We start from the raw sequence: 21,881 nt of genomic DNA on the forward strand, positions 1-21,881 counted from the left end.
AGGTATGTGGGCCATTTAATATGAAGCAGCAGCCGGGAACTAGAAGGCCCAACATTTTGAGTATGACACACTGACGACACACCTTGGTGCATCTGCACAGCCATTTCAAGTGGTTCTCTAGCCTTCTTATGAATGTGTAGAATATTCTACTGAAGCAAAGAAAACTCATGGCATAACATTAATTCCTTCCAAGTACAGTTTTCTAGAGATGTACACCTGGCTTTAGCCCTGTACATACTGGATATCAATTAACATTAAACTTAAACCATAAATACTATGGATCTTTTAGCTTGCATTAAGCTTGTTGAAGGAAAGGTGGGGCATCGGGTTTTAAATACTATAATAGCACTGCTGCAAACAAACAACCAAGGGCACTTTACACTTTTAAAACAGTTAAAAGAATCCCACCTGATAATAGCTGATCAGCTCTTCAAGCTCATCCGCATGGATTACTATGTGTAAGCCACAAATCTGCGCAAGCCGGAACTCCTTTCCATCCACACACGCAAAGCACACCTGCAAGTGGGAAACAAAAAATGCGGTTAGCAAACGGCACTTCAAGTCAACTTGCCCAAATACCTTATATCCCTTAGATCAGGATTTGAGCCAGTCCCCCACATGGACATTGATCTGAAATGTTTTCCATAAAGTAGGTATGAAGGTTGTGTTGACCTTAATGTGGACTGTTCCAGAAGCTTTGCTAGCACCATCTTGGTAGTCAAGATAACCCCACGATTAATTGGTAGTGGTTGTAGAAATGAACTCATATATGTTTATTCACCTGCTTTGATATAAGCTAATTGGCTAACTTGGATGTTATCCTTATCCTTGGGCTCGGGGGTGCTGGGCTCTGAGCCCAGAAAGGGGAGCTATCTGTAAGACCTGGGTATTTGCCACCTATGCCCTCATCTGGGCAGGTGAAGTGTTGGGAGGTCCTAGACAAAGTGGCGTATGCTGCTTTGTGTATAAAGATCGTATGCACGTTGGCTTGGGCGCAGACAAGCCATCTTCTTGCTGCGGTTTCTGCCCTGCATCTGAAAAGGCTTGGAGAACTGTCAGGCAGCTTTGCTGTAAATCCATACCTTCTTTAATAAAGCACTAGAACAGACCATTCTGATGTTCTTAGCATCCTTCTTTGGTATCCTGCACCCAACCACTCCTACAAGCCCTCCCTTTGGTTCTGCAGTTCAGAACAGAAAATGCAATTGATTCTCTAAAAAAAGGTATTGCCTTTTGCACTAGGGTGGTTTGTTGTTGTTGATTTGTTTTTTTAACAGCAGCCATTAGATTGTAGTGAGATCTTTAACTGCTAGTCTTAATACCTTCCCTTGCAGCACAAAACAAGTTACCTCCTTCCACGTCCTGGTGCTGTTGGCTTTGCGGCCACTATCAACAGCTGCCTGGTACTCCCCAAGATGAACCAGTGTAGATGCCAGGCGGGCAAAGTTAGACACATTGTTGTAGAGAAGTTTGGCCGCATCGTACATGCCCTCCTCATAACAGCGATCGCCAACCTAAAGAGGAAGAGTTTGTGACATTGAAGGAATGCTGGGGCACAAAAGCTGGAGCTGGCCTATTTCAAAATCCAGGTCAGAAGTTAGTTTAGCTGAAAGTGCTAGCATTTAAGTAGAAAACATACCTGCTGTATGTGAGCGTTGTTTGGGCCGCTGACAAACTCTTCGAGCTCCGAGAGCCTATTAGTTTTTGCCAAGGCAAATATAAGTTCAGTCTCGACGTAAGATTCCCTTGCCTTTTTCCTAGCCATTTGTAAAAATTTAACCAGATCCTCCCAGTTATCTTAACAAGCAGGCGAGGGGAGAAAAGAGGATAAAGATAAATTAGTTCCCTTGAATTTAGTTTACTTTTTGTTCCCTACACTTGTAAAGAAGCAACAATATGCTCCACCTCTCAGAATTACAAATAGATTTTATGTATATTGTACTGAAATACCGATCCTAAACAGGGTGGATATTCTAGTAATTCATTTATCTGAAGTACCTTTTAGCAGTGTTTTTAAACAAACTTAACATATTTCTATTTATTACCATGCAAGCCTTTCAGAATTAGAGGTACATACTAAAGAGATCTGGCATGGGGATGTTTTATATAATCCAGCTTTGTCAAATGATGGTCTTCCCAAAGGATTTCCGCTAATCGAGCAAGGATTAAAATTACCACATCCTGCTAAGTGAAAAGAACCATTTGAGCTCACCATTTCTGTTGGCTGCCTGGACAACTTCCATGTAGGCAGAAGGATCGTCAGCCTTTATGTAAGAATCTATAGCTTCCTTCACCAAGTCCTTTTGAAGCTGTGCTCTGGCCAGCTGGCTCCAAACTGCTGGTTCATTACATCTCTCGGCAAATTCATAAGCACGATCCAAGTTGCCAATGTGTTCTATCAACACCTAGGAGAGGTTACCAAAACGAAAGTCTCAATAAATGTCCAGTGGGCGCCACAGAAAGTTTGGGTTTGGTGGGGAGAGAAAGAAAAAGAAAATGAAGAATGATTCAAGTCTAGAAAAAGATACAAAGCCCAAAAAACCTTAGAACATCACTAGAATCTTTTGTTTATTTAGATGGTTTATACATTGTCCTTTACGCTGATGAAAAGCACCCTGTGGCTTGTGTAAACAAATAAAATGCAGAAAGTAACATAATCCTTTAAAAACACACATCACTGAATCTGACAATTTGTACATGAAGCAGTGTTCATATAGTGAGGGTTCAGATTTTATATACAACGGTACCTCTAGTTATGAACACCTCTGGATACGAATGCTTTGGGCTTGCGGCAAACTTGGAAGTAATGGAACAGTTTCCACTGCCTGCGCATGCGCAGAACAGGCGCCTCTGGATGCAAATGTTTTGGGGTAAGAATGGACCCGCGGAACAAATTAAATTCGTATCCAGAGGCACCACTGTATAAAGCAGTGTTCCATAGACTGTTGCATTATATGGGCACAACCTCTCCCCATTCATCCAGTGCTGCATATATTTGTATTTATCTAGTGGATTTACCGGACAAATAGAAAGCTTGCCATCTTGAGGAAGAAGAAGAAAAGTTCAGCAGCTCATGTAGGTGATGACAGTTTCTGGCAAAGCCTTGGACATCACTGAATAGGTTTATATAAATCTACCCAATACACCCAAGGAAACAGCCACTGTCACTCATCCTGGAAGTTAAGGCTCCCTTCTTGCTCTTCAGGTATAGAAACCAGTCATGGGCAAACTCGGCCCTCCAGCTGTTTTGGGACTACAATTCCTATCATCCCTGACCACTGGACCTGTTAGCTAGGGATGATGGGAGTTGTAGTCCCAAAACATCTGGCGGGCTCAGTTTGCCTATGTCTGATATAAACATTCAAGTGTACTACATTTTGCTGATGTTTCATGCATAAGCATTACAATATTTAATTTTCTAGGTCAAGGGAGGTCTCTGCAAGACACACTAGCTGTCGATCTGTACTGAGCCTCACCTGAATTGCAGAAGTATTCACATCGAATTTCCGAAAGATGGCAAAAGCTTCTTCGTACAGCTCATTGCTAATAGCAATATTTGCAATATCTGGGGCATCATAGTTGTCTAGACGGTTTATATACTCCATCACGCGTGTTCGGTCTGCTTTAATGGCCGTCAGTATTAGGAGATTCTGAAGATTCCTTTAAGGGCAAAGAATGAAATAGTCAAGAAGTAGATTCATCTAGCAGGCTTCTCTGCAGAGTTTGCGTAAGAGTATTTTAGGAGTAGGGACGTGGGTGGCACTGTGGGTTAAACCACAGAGCCCAAGACTCGCCGATCAGAAGGTCGGTGGTTCGAATCCCCGCAATGAGGTGAGCTCCCGTTGCTCAGTCCCTGCTCCTGCCTACCTAGCAGTTCGAAAGCACGTCAAAGTGCAAGTAGATAAATAGGTACCGCTCTGGTGGGAAGGTAAACGGCATTTCCGTGCACTGCTCTGGTTCGCCAGAAGCAGCTTAGTCATGCTGGCCACATGACCCGGAAGCTGTACGCCGGCTCCCTCGGCCAGTAAAATGAGATGAGCGCCACAACCCCAGAATTGGCCATGACTGGGCCAAATGGTCAGGGGTCTTTTTACCTTTTTTTTTATTTTAGGAGTTACACAGGAATAAAAGACAACTGTGTGGGGGCAACAGTAACCAGTTTTAAAAGTGAGCATTAATGAAACCAAAACTAGCTTCTAGCAGCTGAAGTCAATGCAACTTCACAACGTAATAGAAACATGAGCAGGGTTGTGGCCTGTCACACTATATAACCGGGGTGGCTAGCCATTTTCAGCACAAGAGCCACATTGGTACATTTCTCCTTGTACAGGGAGGCCAAGTGTGAAGGCGAGTGTGGCAGAGGGCCAAAAGCTCAGTAAGAATTCATTAATATTTAATTTAACAAATCCATTAATATTTTATTGGCTCTTTGTCTCTTTAATAAGTAATTGGTTTATTTATTGTAAGCAGCCCTCTTGATTCATCTGTGCTACCTTCCCAAGCCTACAGAGGATAGAGACTCCTAAATTTAAAATTCACACCAAACTCGTGTTTTGAAAAGCTGCCATGTACTCAATTTCACATGCTGATTCACAAACCAATTGATACTCAGTAAAAATTTGCTGAGCAACTGAAACAAGATGCTTCTTTCAGGATGCCCTGTATACCTGAAGGAGCATCTCCACCCCCATCATCCAGCCCGGAAACTGAGATCCAGCTCCGAGTGCCTTCTGGCGGTTCCCTTACTGTGAGAAGTGAGGTTAGAGGGAACCAGGCAGAGGGCCTTCTCAGTAGTGGCACCCGGCCTGTGGAATGCCCTCCCATCAGATGTCAAGGAAATAAACAACCATCAGACTGTTGGACAACACCTGAAGGCAGCCCTGTTTAGGGAAGTTTTTAAGGATTGATGTTTTACTCTGTCTGATGTTTTAATCTGCTGAAAGCCACCAAGAGTGGCTGGGGCAAACCAGTCAGATGGGAAGCATATAATAATAATGATAATAAATCACTCATTACTTATTGCTATTATTATTCACAGTCCAAACGTCCCTGCAGCAAACTATGCACCACTGTTGCCTCTATCTACTAGGAAACTGTTAGCAATTTCACTCCTCTGATGCTGCAGATGAGATTGTTATAAATCACATGCCTGTCTGGGACAACTCTGGGAAAGGAAGAAGTCTTATCTCTTCCGCTGCGAGTACTATTACACTGTACTTTCGCTTTTATTTCTTTTTGTTTGTTCTCTCGGAGCCGGAGAGAACGGACGCCATTATGCCTTCATCTGTACATAGTGTGCAAATAAATAGTAGTTTTAGATCTACGATGTCTCACTCTTCTTGCTGTGTTAAGCCAGAAGGTTAAGTGTGCATATACCAGCTGGTATACGTCGCTGAGTGCACTGGAGAAGAGGGGAAATGCTTTTTCCAGAGGAAGAAGAAGAGGAGTTTGGATTTGATACTCCGCCTTTCACTCCCTTTAAGGAGTCTCAAAGCGGCTAACATTCTCCTTTCCCTTCCTCCCCCACAACAAACACTCTGTGAGGTGAGTGGGGCTGAGAGACTTCAAAGAAGTGTGACTGGCCCAAGGTCACCCAGCAGCTGCATGTGGAGGAGCGGAGACGCGAACCCGGTTCCCCAGATTATGAGACTATCGCTCTTAACCACTACACCACACTGGCTCTCTGTACCGGAGGACACTCAGTGTTTCGGGGGCTTGCAGGCACCCCCAGGGCGTTTTTCCATGCATTCTGCTTGACCCCAATGGAAAAAGTCTTTGGGGTCTCCCATTTCAGGGCCCCTGAGACAACAGCCCCCAACACAGCTGACTTCCCTTGCAGTTCCAAATGATAACGCCAAGCAGACCAACACAGCTAAGTTCCATTCTCAATAATAATAATAATAATAATAATAATAATAATAATAATTTATTATTTGTACCCCGCCCATCTGGCTGGGTTTCCCCAGCCACTCTGGGCGGCTTCCAACAAAGATGAAAAATACACTAAAATGTCACATATTAAAAACTTCCCTGAACAGGGCTGCCTTCAGATGTCTTCTGAATGTCAGGTAGTTGTTTATCGCTTTGACATCTGATGGGAGGGTGTTCCACAGGGCGGGCGCCACTACCGAGAAGGCCCTCTGCTTGGTTCCCTGTAACTTGGCCTCTCGCAGTGAGGGAACCGCCAGAAGGCCCTCGGAGCTGGACCTCAGAAAAGCCTCATGAAACATCTTGAAGCAAAGGGCAAGGAGGATGGGGCACCAGCCGAGATGATAATAATAATAAAAAAGGATTGTGCTGCCACAGCTAAATACAGTGGATGCTCGGGTTGCGAACGTGATCCGTATGGGAGGCACATCCGCAACGCAGCGTCTGTGCACGCACACACGGGTTGCGATTCGGCGCATCTGCGCAAAGCGCAATTTTGCGGTTCTGCGAATGCGCGACCACCGAAACCCGGAAGTAACCCATTCCGGTACTTCCAGGTTTTGGTGCGTCCATAACCCGAAAAAACGCAACCTGAAGTGTTTGTAACCCGAGGTATGACTGTATTGGGAAGGGTCCCATCTGAAACTGCTGTGGGGGGGCGGACAATTAGATTTGCAGTGGCTGGTCTACTACTTCTGCTATATATAAAAAAGGTAAAGGTAAAGGTACCCCTGCCCATACGGGCCAGTCTTGACAGACTCTAGGGTTGTGCGCTCATCTCACTCTATAGGCCGGGAGCCAGCGCTGTCCGCAGACACTTCCGGGTCACGTGGCCAGCGTGACATCGCTGCTCTGGCAAGCCAGAGCCGCACACGGAAACGCCGTTTAAGCGATCCCTATTTATCTACTTGCACCCGGGGATGCTTTCGAACTGCTAGGTTGGCAGGCGCTGGGACCGAACAACGGGAGCGCACCCCGCCGCAGGGATTCGAACCGCCGACCTTTCGATCGGCAAGCCCTAGGCGCTGAGGCTTTAACCCACAGCGCCACCCGCGTCCCTCTGCTATATATAGTATACCCATTTTAGAGCAAAGCTTACACTATGAAGCCTAGCACATAACAGTCATTTCCATGCATATTTAGCGTAGTGGGGAGGGAGGGCCTTCCCTTTCCTACCTGTGCTCACTGAAGACAGAGTTATCCAAAACAATCTTTTCCAGTAGCTCAATGAGCTCATTGGGCAAGTCAGCTGTCATGAAAGCTTTGACAGTCACAGAAACCTCCTCTGGATCCTGCGTTTCTGACAATGCGGTTTGGACAACCTGAATGTTTTAAAAAAAAACAAAAAAACAATTGTCTGCTAGTGGCATGAAGAGAGCATACTAGCAGCTTAGTTTTAGGAAGCTAGTTAGTTAGGAAAGGAGAGCAGAAGTGCATTTAACCTTCAAGGAACAAAGTTTAGTTTATGAAGGAAATAGATGGGTCTGGAAGAAATATAAGCATCAAACTATGTGGCTTGCTTGTCATGTATCTAACACAGAATCACAAGCAGCCTTCCCCACCAGAAAATAAGAGTTCAGCACGGAAGGGTTTATGGGTGTTTGGAGAGAAAAAATCATAGGCAGAGAAACAAGGGAAAAACAAATAATACTCTTATGGAGCAAGCAGGCGGGCAGGCAGGCATAGAGCATCAGAGGGGCAAGGCTGATCTCATTTAGAGGAGAACTATGGGAAATGAGGAACTACATAAGATCTTTGGCAACTGCTACCCTTTTCAGAGCACAATGCTGAAGAACAGATGACGTTTCTCTTCTTGCTCCGTCACCAACCACTACATTCTTCCTATTTTCTACAAATCCAGTCTACTTGCTATACCTGATCAATGAGCGGCCTCCTGAATGGATTGTTTTCCTCCAGAACGTTCACCCACAGTTCTGGATCTTTCCTGCGCACCAGATAGCGAGCTTCGCTCTTGAATAAGGAGTTCTCATTGCAGACCTGAAAGAAACAAAGGAAAAGGACAATAAACGCATGGAGTATATATTTGGACTAAAAGCAGCTATTTCCAGGCAGCTATTTCTAGATTCACTGGAAGCCGTAATTAGGCTGTAATTCCATTTAATCTGCAACGCTTCCAGTTCTGTGGCACCTTGCTTTCTGAATCTGGCTTTCCTTTTCAGAAAACTCATGGACACACAGCCTTTACTGAGAAGAGATTCACCAAGCACAGATCGAGGGGCTCAAGAGATCTGATTGCAAGACAGAACAAGGAAGCAGCTGGATGAAGTGCAAATGTTGAGTGTCCTTTCAATAACACTTTCCATCTCGTTCAACTCAATAAACCATCTTGAAGGAGCTGCGTTAAGTTGAATGCCAATAAATGTTACTGCAAAAGCATTCAGTTTAGTAGTCAGTACAAAAGTTAGATTTTATATTGAGACAGTGTCCCGTTAACTAATCTGCTGTGAGCCATAACTTTATCTCAACTGCCTCATCATATTCGATTTTATCAGTAAAAGCTTATCTTGAACTTTATTTCAGTAATAGGGAGAGTGCCTTATAATGTGTCCATGGTATGAACTCCAGTAGATGACAGTCTTTACCCCCTCACTGTAAAAAGTTTGGAAAGCTCAGTGTTAAAGGGTCAGTTCATCAGAGAAACACAATGTGTAATTGTAACCCAGTCTTGTAGTGAGGAAGAGACGCGGGTGGCGCTGTGGGTTAAACCACAGAGCCTAGGGCTTGCCGATCAGAAGGTTGGCGGTTCGAATCCCCGCGACGGGGTGAGCTCCCGTTGCTCGGTCCCTGCTCCTGCCAACCTAGCAGTTCAAAAGGACGTCAAAGTGCAAGAAGATAAATAGGTACCACTCCGGCGGGAAGGTAAACTGCGTTTCCGTGCGCTGCTCTGGTTGGCCAGAAGCGGCTTAGTCACATGCTAGCCACATGACCCAGAAGCTGTACGCCGGCTCCCTCGGCCAATAAAGCGAGATGAGCACCACAACCCCAGAGTCGGCCACAACTGGACCTAATAGTCAGGGGTCCCTTTACCTTTACCTTGTAGTGAGGAAGTTGTCTGTACCTTTTATGCACCACATGAAGTAGCTGTTTGCATTCACCACAGTGGTTTACAAATTCGGAGCAAGGATTCTCTAATGCTACACTGAACTACCTGCCAAGGAACCTCTGCATATCTGCAAGGGAGCAACTGTGCACTGCGGAAGATTGTGGGTACCACTCAAGGACAAACATACTGTTCATATAAGGCAGTTTCCCAACCTGGTGCCCTCTAGATGTTTGGAGTACAACTCCCATCAGCCCCAATACAGCTACACTGGTTGGGCCTGCAGAGCACTGTGTTGGAGAAAGCTAACATAGGTCTATATTAGCATCTCACCATTCAAACTGAGTGCATTCCTTAGAATGCACCCAATGTTTCCTTGCTGCCATAGGGCAGGTGTCCTTTGGACCTCCAGATATTGCTGAACTACAACTCCCATCACCCCATGCCATTTGCTGTGCTTGCTGTGGCTGATGGGTGTTGTATTTTAAGCAACATCTGGAGAACAAAAGGTTCTGCACACCTGCCATATGGAAAGGCTAGCTGCGGTGAGCAAACAAGTCTTCCAGGAAATTTGTTTCAAAACTGACTGGGGAAGGGAAGATATCTGAAGTAACAGGTGGCTCATCTACTATTGCTGATCTTCTCATTGAGGAATAATGAGGTTACCCAAAATATACAGTTTGAAAGCCACCAGCTAAGAGATGCTGCTTTACATACACAATCATGGCTTGTGCACCAGAAGATGGCAACCTTTGAACGTTCATAACTATGAGAAAATAGGAATTAGATTTGACAGATTTCTTAACCACTCTTCGCTGCAATTCCATATGCATGATATAATCAAACCCACTTACATGGTGCAATAGGGGGTGAGGACAGAGGAGGAGAGAGAGCACAATATAGGTACGTTACAGCAAGACAACACTAAAATACCTTTATGAGTTCAAGGTCACACTGCCCCCTCTCATAAGCAACACATGCCAAGTGTGGGTCCCTCTTTTCACAGTATTTGCCCACAACACGGCTGTCGTAAAAGGGGTTCTCCCGCAGAAAGCGTTCTGGGTTGTTGTTGCTGTCAATATAGATTTTGGCCAGCGCATTGTGTGTTGCTGGTTCTTCGCAGCCTTCATGAATTCGAGACTCGAGCCAGGGCAGCAGCAGCTTAAGCCTTAAATAAGAATACCATTACAATTAATTTTCTATGCTACTAGCAACAAGCAAAGACCCGCCTTTAAACTGCATCACAGAATCAACTTCCATCGCTCTCTTTCCCCGCCCCCTTCTGCACTTATCTTAAAGAGAACGGAGGACCCCCTGCTAAGGAGCTAACCAAAGACTACAAAATGTAACCATTCTGAAGTGAGTGGAAGAGGATTTTATACTAATGGTGGAACTTGATTCTATAAGGAAGCATTTCTTCCAACTCCTAGGTAAAGCTGGTCAGTTTGGCTTCTATTGAGTTTTTGCCTTGCGCATCACCTAAAATTTCCACCTTTGCTAATATAAAGGACTGCCTATCTTCTTTAATGCCTGTTCTCCATCTATGAAGGAACTCTTGCTTAAGGATTAGAGACAAATCTGGGTAACAGCCACATCTTCCATTTCCGGAGATGGCAAAAAATCAGTAATTTTTAAATATTATTTTTCCTGACAAGCCTTGGCAAAATCCAATATTTGCATAGCACCTGAATAGCCTCACTTAAATGTCTACTATTTCTTCCCGTATTCCATCTTGGGACTGGGACCAGATGGCTTCACCATCAGCCATTTTTCTTCCACCCTCACTGCTGTTTACCATGGAGACCAGCGGTTTGGCAGAAGAGAATGGCAAGTGTGGTCCAGGGGCAAGCAAAGAAAAATTTCAACATTTCAGTATAGTATAAAATAGTGTAGTATCAAGAACAGAAAAGGGAAAGGTTTCTTTCTGTAGACGAGGAGATGAACGTTTGTTTGTCTCAAATTAAACTTAATATCATAGTAAGGTTAAAGCTTACTCGGAAATGATATGTAATGAAAAAGATGTTTAAAATAACATTTGTAAAAAAACCCAAACACAAAACAGAAGCCTTTCTTTTGGGAATTATAGGGACAGAATTACCCAAACTGTATAAAAATTTATTCATGTATGCAACTAGGGTGGCAAGAATGTTATTTGCCCAAAAACGGAAAGAAGCAGTAGTCCCAGCGAAAGAAGAATGGATACAAAAATGTATGGAATATGGAGAAATGGCAGCGCTTACTGGAAAAATAAGAAATCAAGACAACGAACTTTTTATAAAAGAATGGAAATGGGTTATTGAATATTTACAAATAAACTGTAAACAGATAAGAACATTGGCATGGCTATTGTAATAACCTGAAGTTTTATAAGAGTATATATATTTGAAGTAGATAAATAAGTTAATTTGGAATATGCAGAAAATATAAAAAAATAAATTTAAGGAACTGCAGAAAGAGAGGGAAGGAACTCGAGTTTTGAAATGTTAAAATGATTGTAAAATTATTGCAATGTCTAAAACTGAAAATCATAAAAAAAATTAAACCTAATAAAATGAGATTTCCCTGCAAAAGTACCTCTCCCTGAGTTTGTGCGCATACTTAAGGTACATAGGAAAGAGGCTTGTTTGTATTTTGGGAATACAAACGAAATATTTTCTGGATGCCCAATGATCACATCATAAAGTAGTTGTGTTCTGTGTTATAAATCAAGTACTGCCAGGAGTTGTTTCTTTTTGTTTTCCAATGTATTTCTTATCCATTAAAAAATTGGTATGGCAGCAGAAAATTTTTATTCTGAAAGTGTGACCCAGAGAAAAAAGTTGGTCTAATAAGGTTACTGATTTAAGTGTTTTTTTTGAAGTATGTTGACACAGTGGTTTTTTACAAGCACATAGCTTTGCAGTTGGAATCCAAGAAGTTTTAGAAATAGAGGAATTCTGAACCAGAACTAAAATTAGTTTGTCTGCAGGTCTTACCTATTTCTTTTTTCCACTTCAGCTACCAGTTCATCTGTTGAGAACTGGCCTCTCACCACCATGATCAAGTTCTTGATAACATCTTCAGAACAATCCACATCTAGAAGCCCTCCAACCACGGCTGGAATACGACTTGGGTTTACCTAGAACAAGTCATTATTTTTAGTTTCAGGTCTCACCAAAAAATGTCCAAACTATTGTTATACAGACACACTGGTAAACTGAGGATTGCAACCAATTCAAAAACATCATTAAATAAAAAGCCATCTGTAGCTATGCTTAAAATTTCATATTGAGTATCGTCTGATTATTTCCCGATCACATTTTCTGCTGAACGTCTAAAATAAGGATTTGCTGTCACTGGCATCAAAAGCATGTTCTTAAACGTTATGAATCAAATTACCGACCGCATGTGAACATTACCTTCTGAACATAGATCTCAATGTATTTCTGCAAGTTGTTACGGTACAAATAGAGAACCAGGTCATGGACGAAGTCAAATCTGTCACAGACGATTATCAGGGGAAGCTGGTCTGTGAGCTTAGCTTCCTGTACAAACGGAGAGGAGCAAATAGAACAACAAACCATTATGAGAAAGAGAGCAACAATAAAGTACAAGCAAGAGCAAAAGTCCAAGAGAGGAAAACTTGAATGGAAACCTGGTTAATTACAAAAGAACCCAGCTCAATACTGTGGAACATGGACTACTTATGTGACACAGGCAAACAACATGGCTGCGCTTCCCTTTCCAGAAATTACACGTTTCCTCTGCAATAGATTACCAAGGGCCACTATGTGCATTTATCGTCAATGGGATGGAAAGGTGTAGCCCTCTTCAGTGCAGAAGGGCATTTTTATCAGTTCAGTGATGTCAGACGTCAGTGGTGGTTGCTCATGAGTAACCAGGCAGGGCTCCGACCTGTCTTTTACAGGCTTTATTATGGTGCAAAAACTATTTACAGTGCAGAACCATCAGTTCATGTCTGCCTCAATCGCTAGCAGAATCCGGGAGTGGTTCTTTCCGGGTCCTCCCCCAACATAAGAACTTAGCAACCCCCGGCCGTTTCCTTCCTTCTTTGCGTTTTACTCCTCTGCGCAAGAGGCGTGTTTCCCTTGGCCAGAAGCGGTGCTGAGGCTCCCCGCAGCATCCTCTAGCCCTTTCCCCTCCTTTACCCCAGAGGTGTGGCTTCGCCCACCCTCAGACTGACGAGGTGCGGCGCTGGGGCTCACAGCAGCATCCTCTAGTCCCTTCCCCTCTGCCCCACTAGAGGTGTGGCTTTCCCCACCGCAGGAAGAGGAACTGCTTCGCAAGATTTTCGGAGCCTCCCTGTATCCCAACGGCCCCTCTGCCTCCCTTCCCTTTTCCGATGGCAGTCTCCTGACAAGTAAGCAACATCCATTGTGCGTAGGCTCTCTTTTTTTATTTGCACCCCTAAGCGCTCTCTTCAGTCCCTCTCCTAACTCTGCCCATCTGAACTCTGGGATGAATGTCCCTGTGGCGTTTGCCTCCTAGGATGGGTGATAAGGAAAGGGTTAAAATGGGTGTGATGTGATTGGCCAGTGAGAATGCAAGGGGGGAATAAAAGTTAGAGTGGGAGGTTTTGAAAGTTGGTTGAGGTTTGGGAGTTGGGAGTTGAGGTTTGGGAGTTGAAGAAGGAAGAGGGAGGTTTAGGTGTGGGTTGGTAGAGTTGTATTGTGAGAGAGTGAGAGGAATTGTTAGGTGAAGCCAGGTAGATAGTTGGAATAATCAGTTTGGAGTTGTTAGGAACTAAGAATAAGAAACTGACAAGAGAAAAATTAACTGAAACCATAAGCTTGTTCCTGCATTTAAAAATAAACTGGATTATTTGTTTATGTTAACAACTGTCTGGACTCCATGTGTCCCCGTGAGAAGCGGGGTGGTGGCAGCAGAAAAAGCAATTGCAGCGGCGGCACAGGGTCAATAGACCGTCAAACGTCCGGGGGCCCTGTGTGTGATCGCCACAGTCCCCTTTCCTCTGTTCTATCACAGATCTAAAGCCTTGTCTCTACTAACATCTCACACTACGTTCTAAAGCAGTGTTCCTATTATCAGAGGTCTCTCTGCTCCTATTATTTGCTCCTCAACTCATGAAAGGAGAGTGGGGAGCTTTCCACAAGAGCACTTCAGACAAAATTTCCCTCTAGTCCAGCATCTGGTTTTCCCACAGCAACAAACAAGCTGCCTGTGAGGAGCTCACAACCAAGAAGCCCTCTGCCGCTAGCGTCCTCTCAGCATACCGTATTCAGGACTAGAGGCAAGATATACCGTATTTACTCGAGTCTAATGCGCCATCGAAACTCATGCGCATCTCAGTTTTCAGAACATTGAAACCAAAAAAAGTATTTGCTGGCAAATGCAAATGCGACATTGAATCTAATGCACACCTTAATTTTCGCAACATAATTTTGCCAAAAAAAGGTAAGCATTAGATTCGAGTAAATACAGGAGTCATCATGGCTTAGCAGCCATATCCTCCAGAAACTTGCCCAATCCCCTTTTAAAGCCATCTTGTGGAAGAGAATTCCAAAGGATAACTATGCATTGTGTGAAGTAGTACTTTTGTTTGTTTGTCTGAAATGAATTCTCCCGAATATTCAATTTAATCGGATGACCTCAGGTTGTATCATAAGAGATCACCAATGTGGTATTAAAGTGGCAAACCCAATAGGGCAGTAAAAACAGAATTAAGGACTGACTCATCATCATCATTATTCCACCCTTCTTCCCAGGGCAGCAAACAAACATAAAAAGTTAACACAATTTAAAATAAAACAAACATATTGACAAACAAGGGTGACACAGAAAAAAATCTAAACAGACATTTAAAATACCACCACTCGGTTTGGTACTGTGGGTGTTTTACCTTCAGAAAGTTCTTCACCCGTTCTGGATTATAACAATTGCTTTCTCGGCAGATTCTTTCTACCTCTTTGATTTGGCCAGTCTTGCAAGCTGCCTGGATATACTTAAAGTGGACATCTGGGTCTTGACTGAAGTTCACAATAGAGCCCAGGAAATAAAACAGCCCTAGAGAGACAGGTTTAAGTGGTTGGGGGGTGTCCACATTGGGGTGGAGGGGAAGAGAGAAATGAAAGGAACCTCTACAAGCATCAAATATAAACAGCTTCAACAAGGCATGGTTCAAAAAACCACAGTGTTCGAAGACAACAAATTATGATCCAATAGCCAGTAATGAAAATGGCCTTAATCCATACTTTAAAATTAGGAAGCATTTTCAGCATTGCATTCCTAACTCAGATGTATAAACAATTCACTTGATTAAATTCTTTTAGCAACTTCTAGAAGTAAGTATTGGGTTTCTTATTTCCTCCCCTCATTCTAGCATCTTTAATAGTACTCCTTCCATGACTGGTTAAATTTCCATTTCTTACAAATCCTGCGAAAAAATCAATCAATTAATGCACTAGTCAGGTCAGGAATAACTCTTTGCAGCCAATGACCATTCCATTACAATATGGGGAGATAATCAGTCCAATAAGACAGGGCTAAACCCTGTGAATTCAGAATTTAAAATATTTATTTAGTTCAAGACTACCGATAACATTCCACACTAATATGATTTTAAAATGCCTCTTTTATCTTTTTTGCAGCAATGCAAATAAAGCTACCCTGTATCTTAAAACTATCTGTTTGGCCTTCTAGGAAAGTCTGAAAGGGAAGTATGAACTTAGCCCTTGGTAAATTATATAAAATACAGTATAAGATGCAGTGTACAACATCTTCAATTTGGCCTGCTCTATATACATAAAAATGTGACTTTACTGATCTATTAGAAAACCTACTAGCTAAATATTCAGTAGGCATGTTTGGGAATCTAAGCTGTTTAAAAGATTTGCTAGCCATTATTTCAGGCAAATATTTTAAGAATTAGAAACTACCTTTTAAGACAGGACTTGTAAGCTCCTTGCTGCTTGCAAACTGCTTACTAGAGCCCCATCCCTTTTAATATTACAACTACAAATGTAGACATGGCTTTAGGCTGCACTGTAATAGTTACAGTGAAAAATCTGCTGGGTAAAAAAATATTACTTTTACTGCCTCTAACTATTCCAATTTACTTATACGCATGCCTATTTTGCACAATGTATTCTACTTCTTCCTCTTCTCCAATAATAGAAGATTTCCAGGGCCTTGCCCTCAACCTCAGCCATGGTTTTGGCTTTGACAACATTGCTAGGCACTTCTACCCTCTCACAGGGGCCAGAAACGTGTAAAAAAATAATGCATTCTTGCATTCTGCATTCTGTTGTTTTCGGTGCTTCTATAAAAACAGCCTCCCACCTCCATTATCTGACATTCCGCAGTCCTCGGTAAAACAAGTTCAAGGGAAGCGAGCACCAATCTCTGCTTCCGAGGCTTACCTTCGTAACTTTTAAAGGATTCAAAGAGCTCCACAAGAGACTGGGTGCCCAGCTGCTCGTGGTATTTAGACGCCACTTGCACACAGAGCTGTAGGTTTTGTCGGATGTTGGCGGACAGCATAGCACGTAGGCACTCAACAGAATCTTCAACTGATAGAGAGCCAAAGAAGTTCACAAGCCACTGAGGAAAGAAGCAGCAAATAATTCAAGCAGGTTCACACCATGACATGAAAGGCTACCGTATCGTGAGTTTCAATTCTCTACCAATCTAAGGGAAGCACAAATGTGTATTAAAGCATTGAGGTCCATTATCATGTTTTGGTTGTTTCAGGAGAGCCAAGGTAGGCATGGAGGGCAGGGGAGAGGCCTTCTTTTGATCCCTTCGTTTTATCCTCACAACCACCCTGAAGAGTACATTAGGTTGAGTGTAGCCCCAAGTCATCAGCAAGCTTTATAGCCAACTAAGGATTTGAACCTGGGTCTCCCCAGTCCTGACCCAGCATATAAGCATTATACCACCCTGGCTTGTCTAGAAGCAGAAAATCACTGGAAGCAAAACGGGAAGGTCTGAAGGGTCTCTAGGAAAGGAAGCAACCAATTAACCAAAGAACACAAAGGAGAACAGTGCAGAAGGGACAGTGGCGTAGCGTGGGTTGTCAGCAGCCGGGGCAAGGCAAGTAATTTGCGCGCCCCCCCCGCTGCACTGTCCCTCCCCCAGATAGTCCCTCGCTCTCTCTCCGCACCGCACCGCATGCCTGGCACCCTCCCCTCCACAGTGGGCGGCGACCCTGCGGCTCGGATCGGATTCGCACAGCCAGCACTGCAGTGAGAGAGAGAGAGTGAGCCAGGTAGGGGCAGAGAGCTGTGAGTGCGAGCGCCCCCCACCCAGATGTTGCGCCCGGTGCGGCCGGGCCCCCCTGCACCCCCATGCTACGCCACTGAGAAGGGAGCATGAACCCTAACTGGTGAATGTTCAGCTGCACATTATCTTACCTCCGGGTTCAAAAGATGGGTATGAACAACAGCTCGCTTGATGTCGTAAAGATCAGTGTAGTGTTCCAATGCTCTCTGTAACAAGCCTGCCTTTTCACAAAGTTGGGCAATGTGGGCACGGTCATAATGTGTGAACATCTGGTTTCCCAGGATAGCATCTGCAACCTAGGGATTAGCAACAGTGCAAGTCAATTTATAAAAAGAGGAATAGGGGACCTAGTGCTCTAAAAACCCTTGTAGGTTCTATGGGTAGATTGTTACACAGAGCCGTCCTTGGCAAAATAACAACTGCCTCAGTCAAGAAGGAATGAGAAAGGTAGGCTTCAAAAATCACCACCACAAAACCCATCCAACCCAGGAGAGTTTACCTGTGGAGCATGAATGAGGTTCATCTCAAGCAGACGAGTCTGAAGGTGGCCTTCGGCCGGACGGTTATTTTTCAAGGCATCCAACAAAAAGGAAGTACACTGCTGAATCAAACTGTTCTCCATGAATACATCAACAATCTACAGCGTAGGAATCAAACAAATGGCCATCAGACACGTAAGTGCTGCCTAAGTGTGCTACAAAACTTATTTTATTTTATGCATGCAAATACATTGTTGTAACTAATATAATTAGTTGTAGGTCTAAAAAATAAACAAATCTGTAATTCACTAAATACAGACTTTAAGCTCCCAACGTTTCCAAACCACAACGTAAGAACATAGCTGAATTCAATGTTTCCAAAAACACATTTATTCCACTTCATGTCCACGTGCCCATCACATATCAAGTATGTTTAACCTTGTTTCTCTTCTGAAAAACTATCGCGTAGTTTTCAAAACCAGTTTTACCCAGTTCTTTATGTCTGTAGTTCTTGCCTAAAAGGAGTTGGTCGAAACAGAATCTCTTACATGTAAATTTGAGTTGTCACTGCCCATAGCTACTAAGGTATAATTCCTTACACTTTTGATAATTCCTTACACTGCTTTGAAACCTAGAGCTAGCAACTTTTGCAATTAGGTAAATTGATTAGTTTTCCAGAACTGCAAGACCATGAGAAAAACTGTAGACATTTAAACAAGATGGGTATTCATTTAGCTGTATTAGGACTTGAGGGGCATTTTATTCCAGCTTTATCTTCTAGAATGGCAACAGAATTGCTTACCTGATTGATGTTGGCTAGTGGCTCTTCATCCTGTACCAACATCTGAGCAAACTGAAGACCCTGATCTGGGCTGACCCTCATAACGCTCCTCAATAAGAAAATCCAATCTGGAGTATAACCAACCTAAAAGGTCAAATTTCAAGAATTAAGTAAGTTTTTCTTTAACTCAATATATTCCTGCATTTTGCTAACATATTCCAAAAGCAACTAGGCCTTAGCAAATTACACGTAGCTAAACCCAACCTCACATCTCAAGTCAGGTTTTTACTTGCTTCATATGACATTAGGGCAAGAAATTGGTCAGCCCATAAAGACTCTCCTCCCTGGAAGAGAGGGGAGTGGTTGTGGGCGGGAGCCCGAGCACCTCCCCTAGCAGGGGGCAACCGCCCCCTGCCTCCCTAGTTCACCTGGCTGGCGCCACGCCCACCGGCCGGCACCCAATCAGGTGCCGTCGGGGGGCGTGTCCAGCTAACTATAACCTACAGCACCAGCCCTCCCCTCGGCGGGAGGCCATGGCACGACCCTCAGTGACATCAGGGGAGAGCCTATAGTTGTATTAGCATCAACAGGCTCCGCCTACTGGTGATTCAACCCCTGTGGTGGACATCCAATGCCTAAGCCAATACCTTTTCACTGCTGTAACCAATAAAGTTGTGGCCTTTTCATGCCCATAAACCATATATCATGTGTCCTTGTGTATTCATTTCCACCTCGCGGGGGTCGGGTCCTCGAACCACAATTCAATGTACAGATTCGAATGTTACAGTTGGGTTGCTGTACAACTGATGTACAACTGATATAAGATACAGCTTCTCATTTGTTGGAAGGGGACCAGTCCAAAGGGACTGTTGTTGTCGGTTCAACTTCACAATGACTTCAGTAGCTGCTAAGCTCTTCCAAACGCCATTCAATACCTAGCTTTTATCCTTTATACAGTTTGGGATCTGGAATCACCCACTTCTATTTGTCCAAAATATTAATATCGCCTTTCAGGTACCCCAAATTTAAGGGTATCAGGCACATTACAGCCAGGCAAAAACACCTTCATTTGTGAAAACTCATCCATGGAATGCACTCCCCAGGGAGGCTCACCCAATACAGAATCTTATGCTTTTACAACACTGGGCTTCATGTCTTTCGATCAGTTTTAAATCCTACAGATTATATTATTTTAATATTAGCTGAAACCCACCCTGGGAGTTCTGAAATAGAAAGGTGGGGCTTCTTAACATTTTAAATAAATGAAATTGCCAGAGGTTAGCAAGACAACCATGTTAATGTGCACAGCCCATCCTAGTTCAGTCCTTTAAATTGAAAGACATCCAAGAGCCTATAGAATTTAGGGTGCAAGTTTCATTCACCCGCAGGAAAAGCCCTAAGGTACTGAAGCTGATTTTTGCCATTTTTGTCCGCAGAATAGTCTACTGAATGCTCCAAAAACCACATGACTTATGCAATTGAAACTTTACCAGGCGGGGCTGTTGCATATCACACTTCAGATATCCCGGAATGTTCCGAGGCTTATTCTTATCTTGGTAAAGATAAAATTTAACTGTGCGTTCAAAAAGCTTCTGGCTTGCAAAGGTGTGCATTACACAATCACATACTTTTCAGAGGGGGGGGGGGAAAGATAGTTACCTTTTTGGCATAAAGAACTATTTTCTGGAATTGACCAGTTTCTGCAAAACACTGAATTACTTTGTTTGGTACATTCGCACGGAGATAAACACTGAGGGCAAGGGTTGGGTCGGCAGCCTTCACCAAGTCTCCTAGCTCCTCAGAGCATTCCAGCTGAAACAGAAACAACATTTCAGAATCAACACAGATCCAAGTGTTAAGCTGCAATTTGTTTGCTGGCATCAAATGTAAGACTGCAACAGAAGCAGCATTTCAAAGCTATTAACACCACACCCAGCTCAGCAAATGCTGCCACCCACCCCTGCTTATGGCAAGCAAATGTAGTTGCTACTCTTTCAATATACAGTGGTGCCTCGCAAGACGAAAAGAATCCGTTCCGGGAGTCTTTTCGTCTTGCGGTTTTTTCGTCTTGCGAAGCAAGCCCATTGACGGAGTAGCGCTATTAGCGCTATTGGCTAAAAAAGGGCTAAAAATGGCGTTTTTAGGGGGGGGATTAGCGGTTTTGCTGCTAAAATGCTTTTAGCAGCTTAGCGATTCAGAATAAGGGGTTTTGGAGCAAAAAAAAATAAATCGATTTTTTTTCGTCAATTTTCGTCTTGCGAAGCAAGCCCATAGGGAAATTCGTCTTGCGAAGTGCCTCTGCAGACGGAAAACCCTTTCGTCTTGCAGGTTTTCCGTCTTGCGAGGCATTCGTCTTGCAGGGCACCACTGTATAGGGTATATGCCTATCTAGATCTCAGCGATTTACCTCACTGTTTAGGAAGAAAACTCTGTGGGAATTATAGAAATGCAGCCCAAAACTCTTTTTCAAATTAATATTTTAGTGGTGTCTTTGTTTACATCAACACAACAGAGCGAACTAAAATAAAACCGGGAAGGGGGGGGGTCAGAGGAGAGGCTCAGAGCTCAGAGTTTTGCTCATTTTCAATTTAAATGGATATCATAAAATACCTTGGCAAGTATCAAATTTTCGCAATCTACAGTATGTACCTAGCTCATGTATGGTCCATTGGTGGATTTCTTGGGACTATGTTTATTTTCCCAGTACTAATAAATGGTGCATTTGGTGACCAACAGGGCATGCCTAATCCATTTTCACTGCTCTAGGGTAAGTGTCTGCACAACAGGGAGATTTCCCATCAATGATATTTTGCCTGTAGTTAGAGCAAAAAGCCAGCAGACCTCTCAGTTGGATGTAGGTGGGTAATCAACAAAATGCACTGTTGTCACTAACAAGGCTTTATACTACTTGGGTAAGGTAAAGGGACCCCTGACCATTAGGTCCAGTAGTAGCCGACTCTGGGGTTGCGGCGCTCATCTCGCTTTATTGGCCAAGGGAGCCAGTGTACAGCTTCCGGGTCATGTGGCCAGCAGGACTAAGAGCAGCGGGTCTTGTGGCGAACCAGAGCAGCGCACGGAAACGCTGTTTACCTTCCCGCCGGAGAGGTACCTATTTATCTACTTGCACTTTTTGGGGTGCTTTCAAACTCCTAGGTTGGCAGGAGCAGGGACCGAGCAACGGGAGCTCACCCCGTTGCGGGGATTCGAACCGCCAACCTTCTGATCGGCAAGTCCTAGGCTCTGTGGTTTAACCCACAGCGCCACCCGCGTCCCTTACTACTTGGGTAAGTGGGCCTAAACAGGAATGCTAGTTAATTTCAGCACAGGCAACAGAACGACGACTGTTTAAAGCAGACCACAGCATAATAAATTTTTGAAGAGGTCCCCTGCT

At 43.7% G+C, this 21,881-nt stretch overlaps 1 protein-coding gene across 4 annotated transcripts in view; it reads right to left on the reverse strand.

Moving 5' to 3' along the window:
- CLTCL1 (clathrin heavy chain like 1) overlaps window positions 1–21,881 on the reverse strand; it is a 61,738-nt gene that overhangs the window by 14,433 nt on the left and 25,424 nt on the right. For all 4 annotated transcript variants that reach the window (XM_083418084.1, XM_083418085.1, XM_083418086.1 and 1 more), the window contains exons 9-24: window positions 20,150–20,302; window positions 18,512–18,634; window positions 17,730–17,867; window positions 17,362–17,526; window positions 16,369–16,549; window positions 14,850–15,013; window positions 12,388–12,513; window positions 11,965–12,107; window positions 9,923–10,157; window positions 7,804–7,926; window positions 7,105–7,250; window positions 3,477–3,660; window positions 2,213–2,405; window positions 1,640–1,797; window positions 1,350–1,514; window positions 409–516 (exon numbers count right to left, since the gene is read on the reverse strand). In XM_083418084.1, the coding sequence (XP_083274210.1) occupies window positions 409–516; window positions 1,350–1,514; window positions 1,640–1,797; window positions 2,213–2,405; window positions 3,477–3,660; window positions 7,105–7,250; window positions 7,804–7,926; window positions 9,923–10,157; window positions 11,965–12,107; window positions 12,388–12,513; window positions 14,850–15,013; window positions 16,369–16,549; window positions 17,362–17,526; window positions 17,730–17,867; window positions 18,512–18,634; window positions 20,150–20,302 (2,505 nt within the window). The remainder of the gene's footprint in view (window positions 1–408; window positions 517–1,349; window positions 1,515–1,639; window positions 1,798–2,212; window positions 2,406–3,476; window positions 3,661–7,104; window positions 7,251–7,803; window positions 7,927–9,922; window positions 10,158–11,964; window positions 12,108–12,387; window positions 12,514–14,849; window positions 15,014–16,368; window positions 16,550–17,361; window positions 17,527–17,729; window positions 17,868–18,511; window positions 18,635–20,149; window positions 20,303–21,881) is intronic.

This window comes from Podarcis tiliguerta (genome assembly GCF_965153285.1).
Source record: "Podarcis tiliguerta genome assembly, chromosome: 16".
NCBI lineage: Eukaryota > Metazoa > Chordata > Lepidosauria > Squamata > Lacertidae > Podarcis > Podarcis tiliguerta.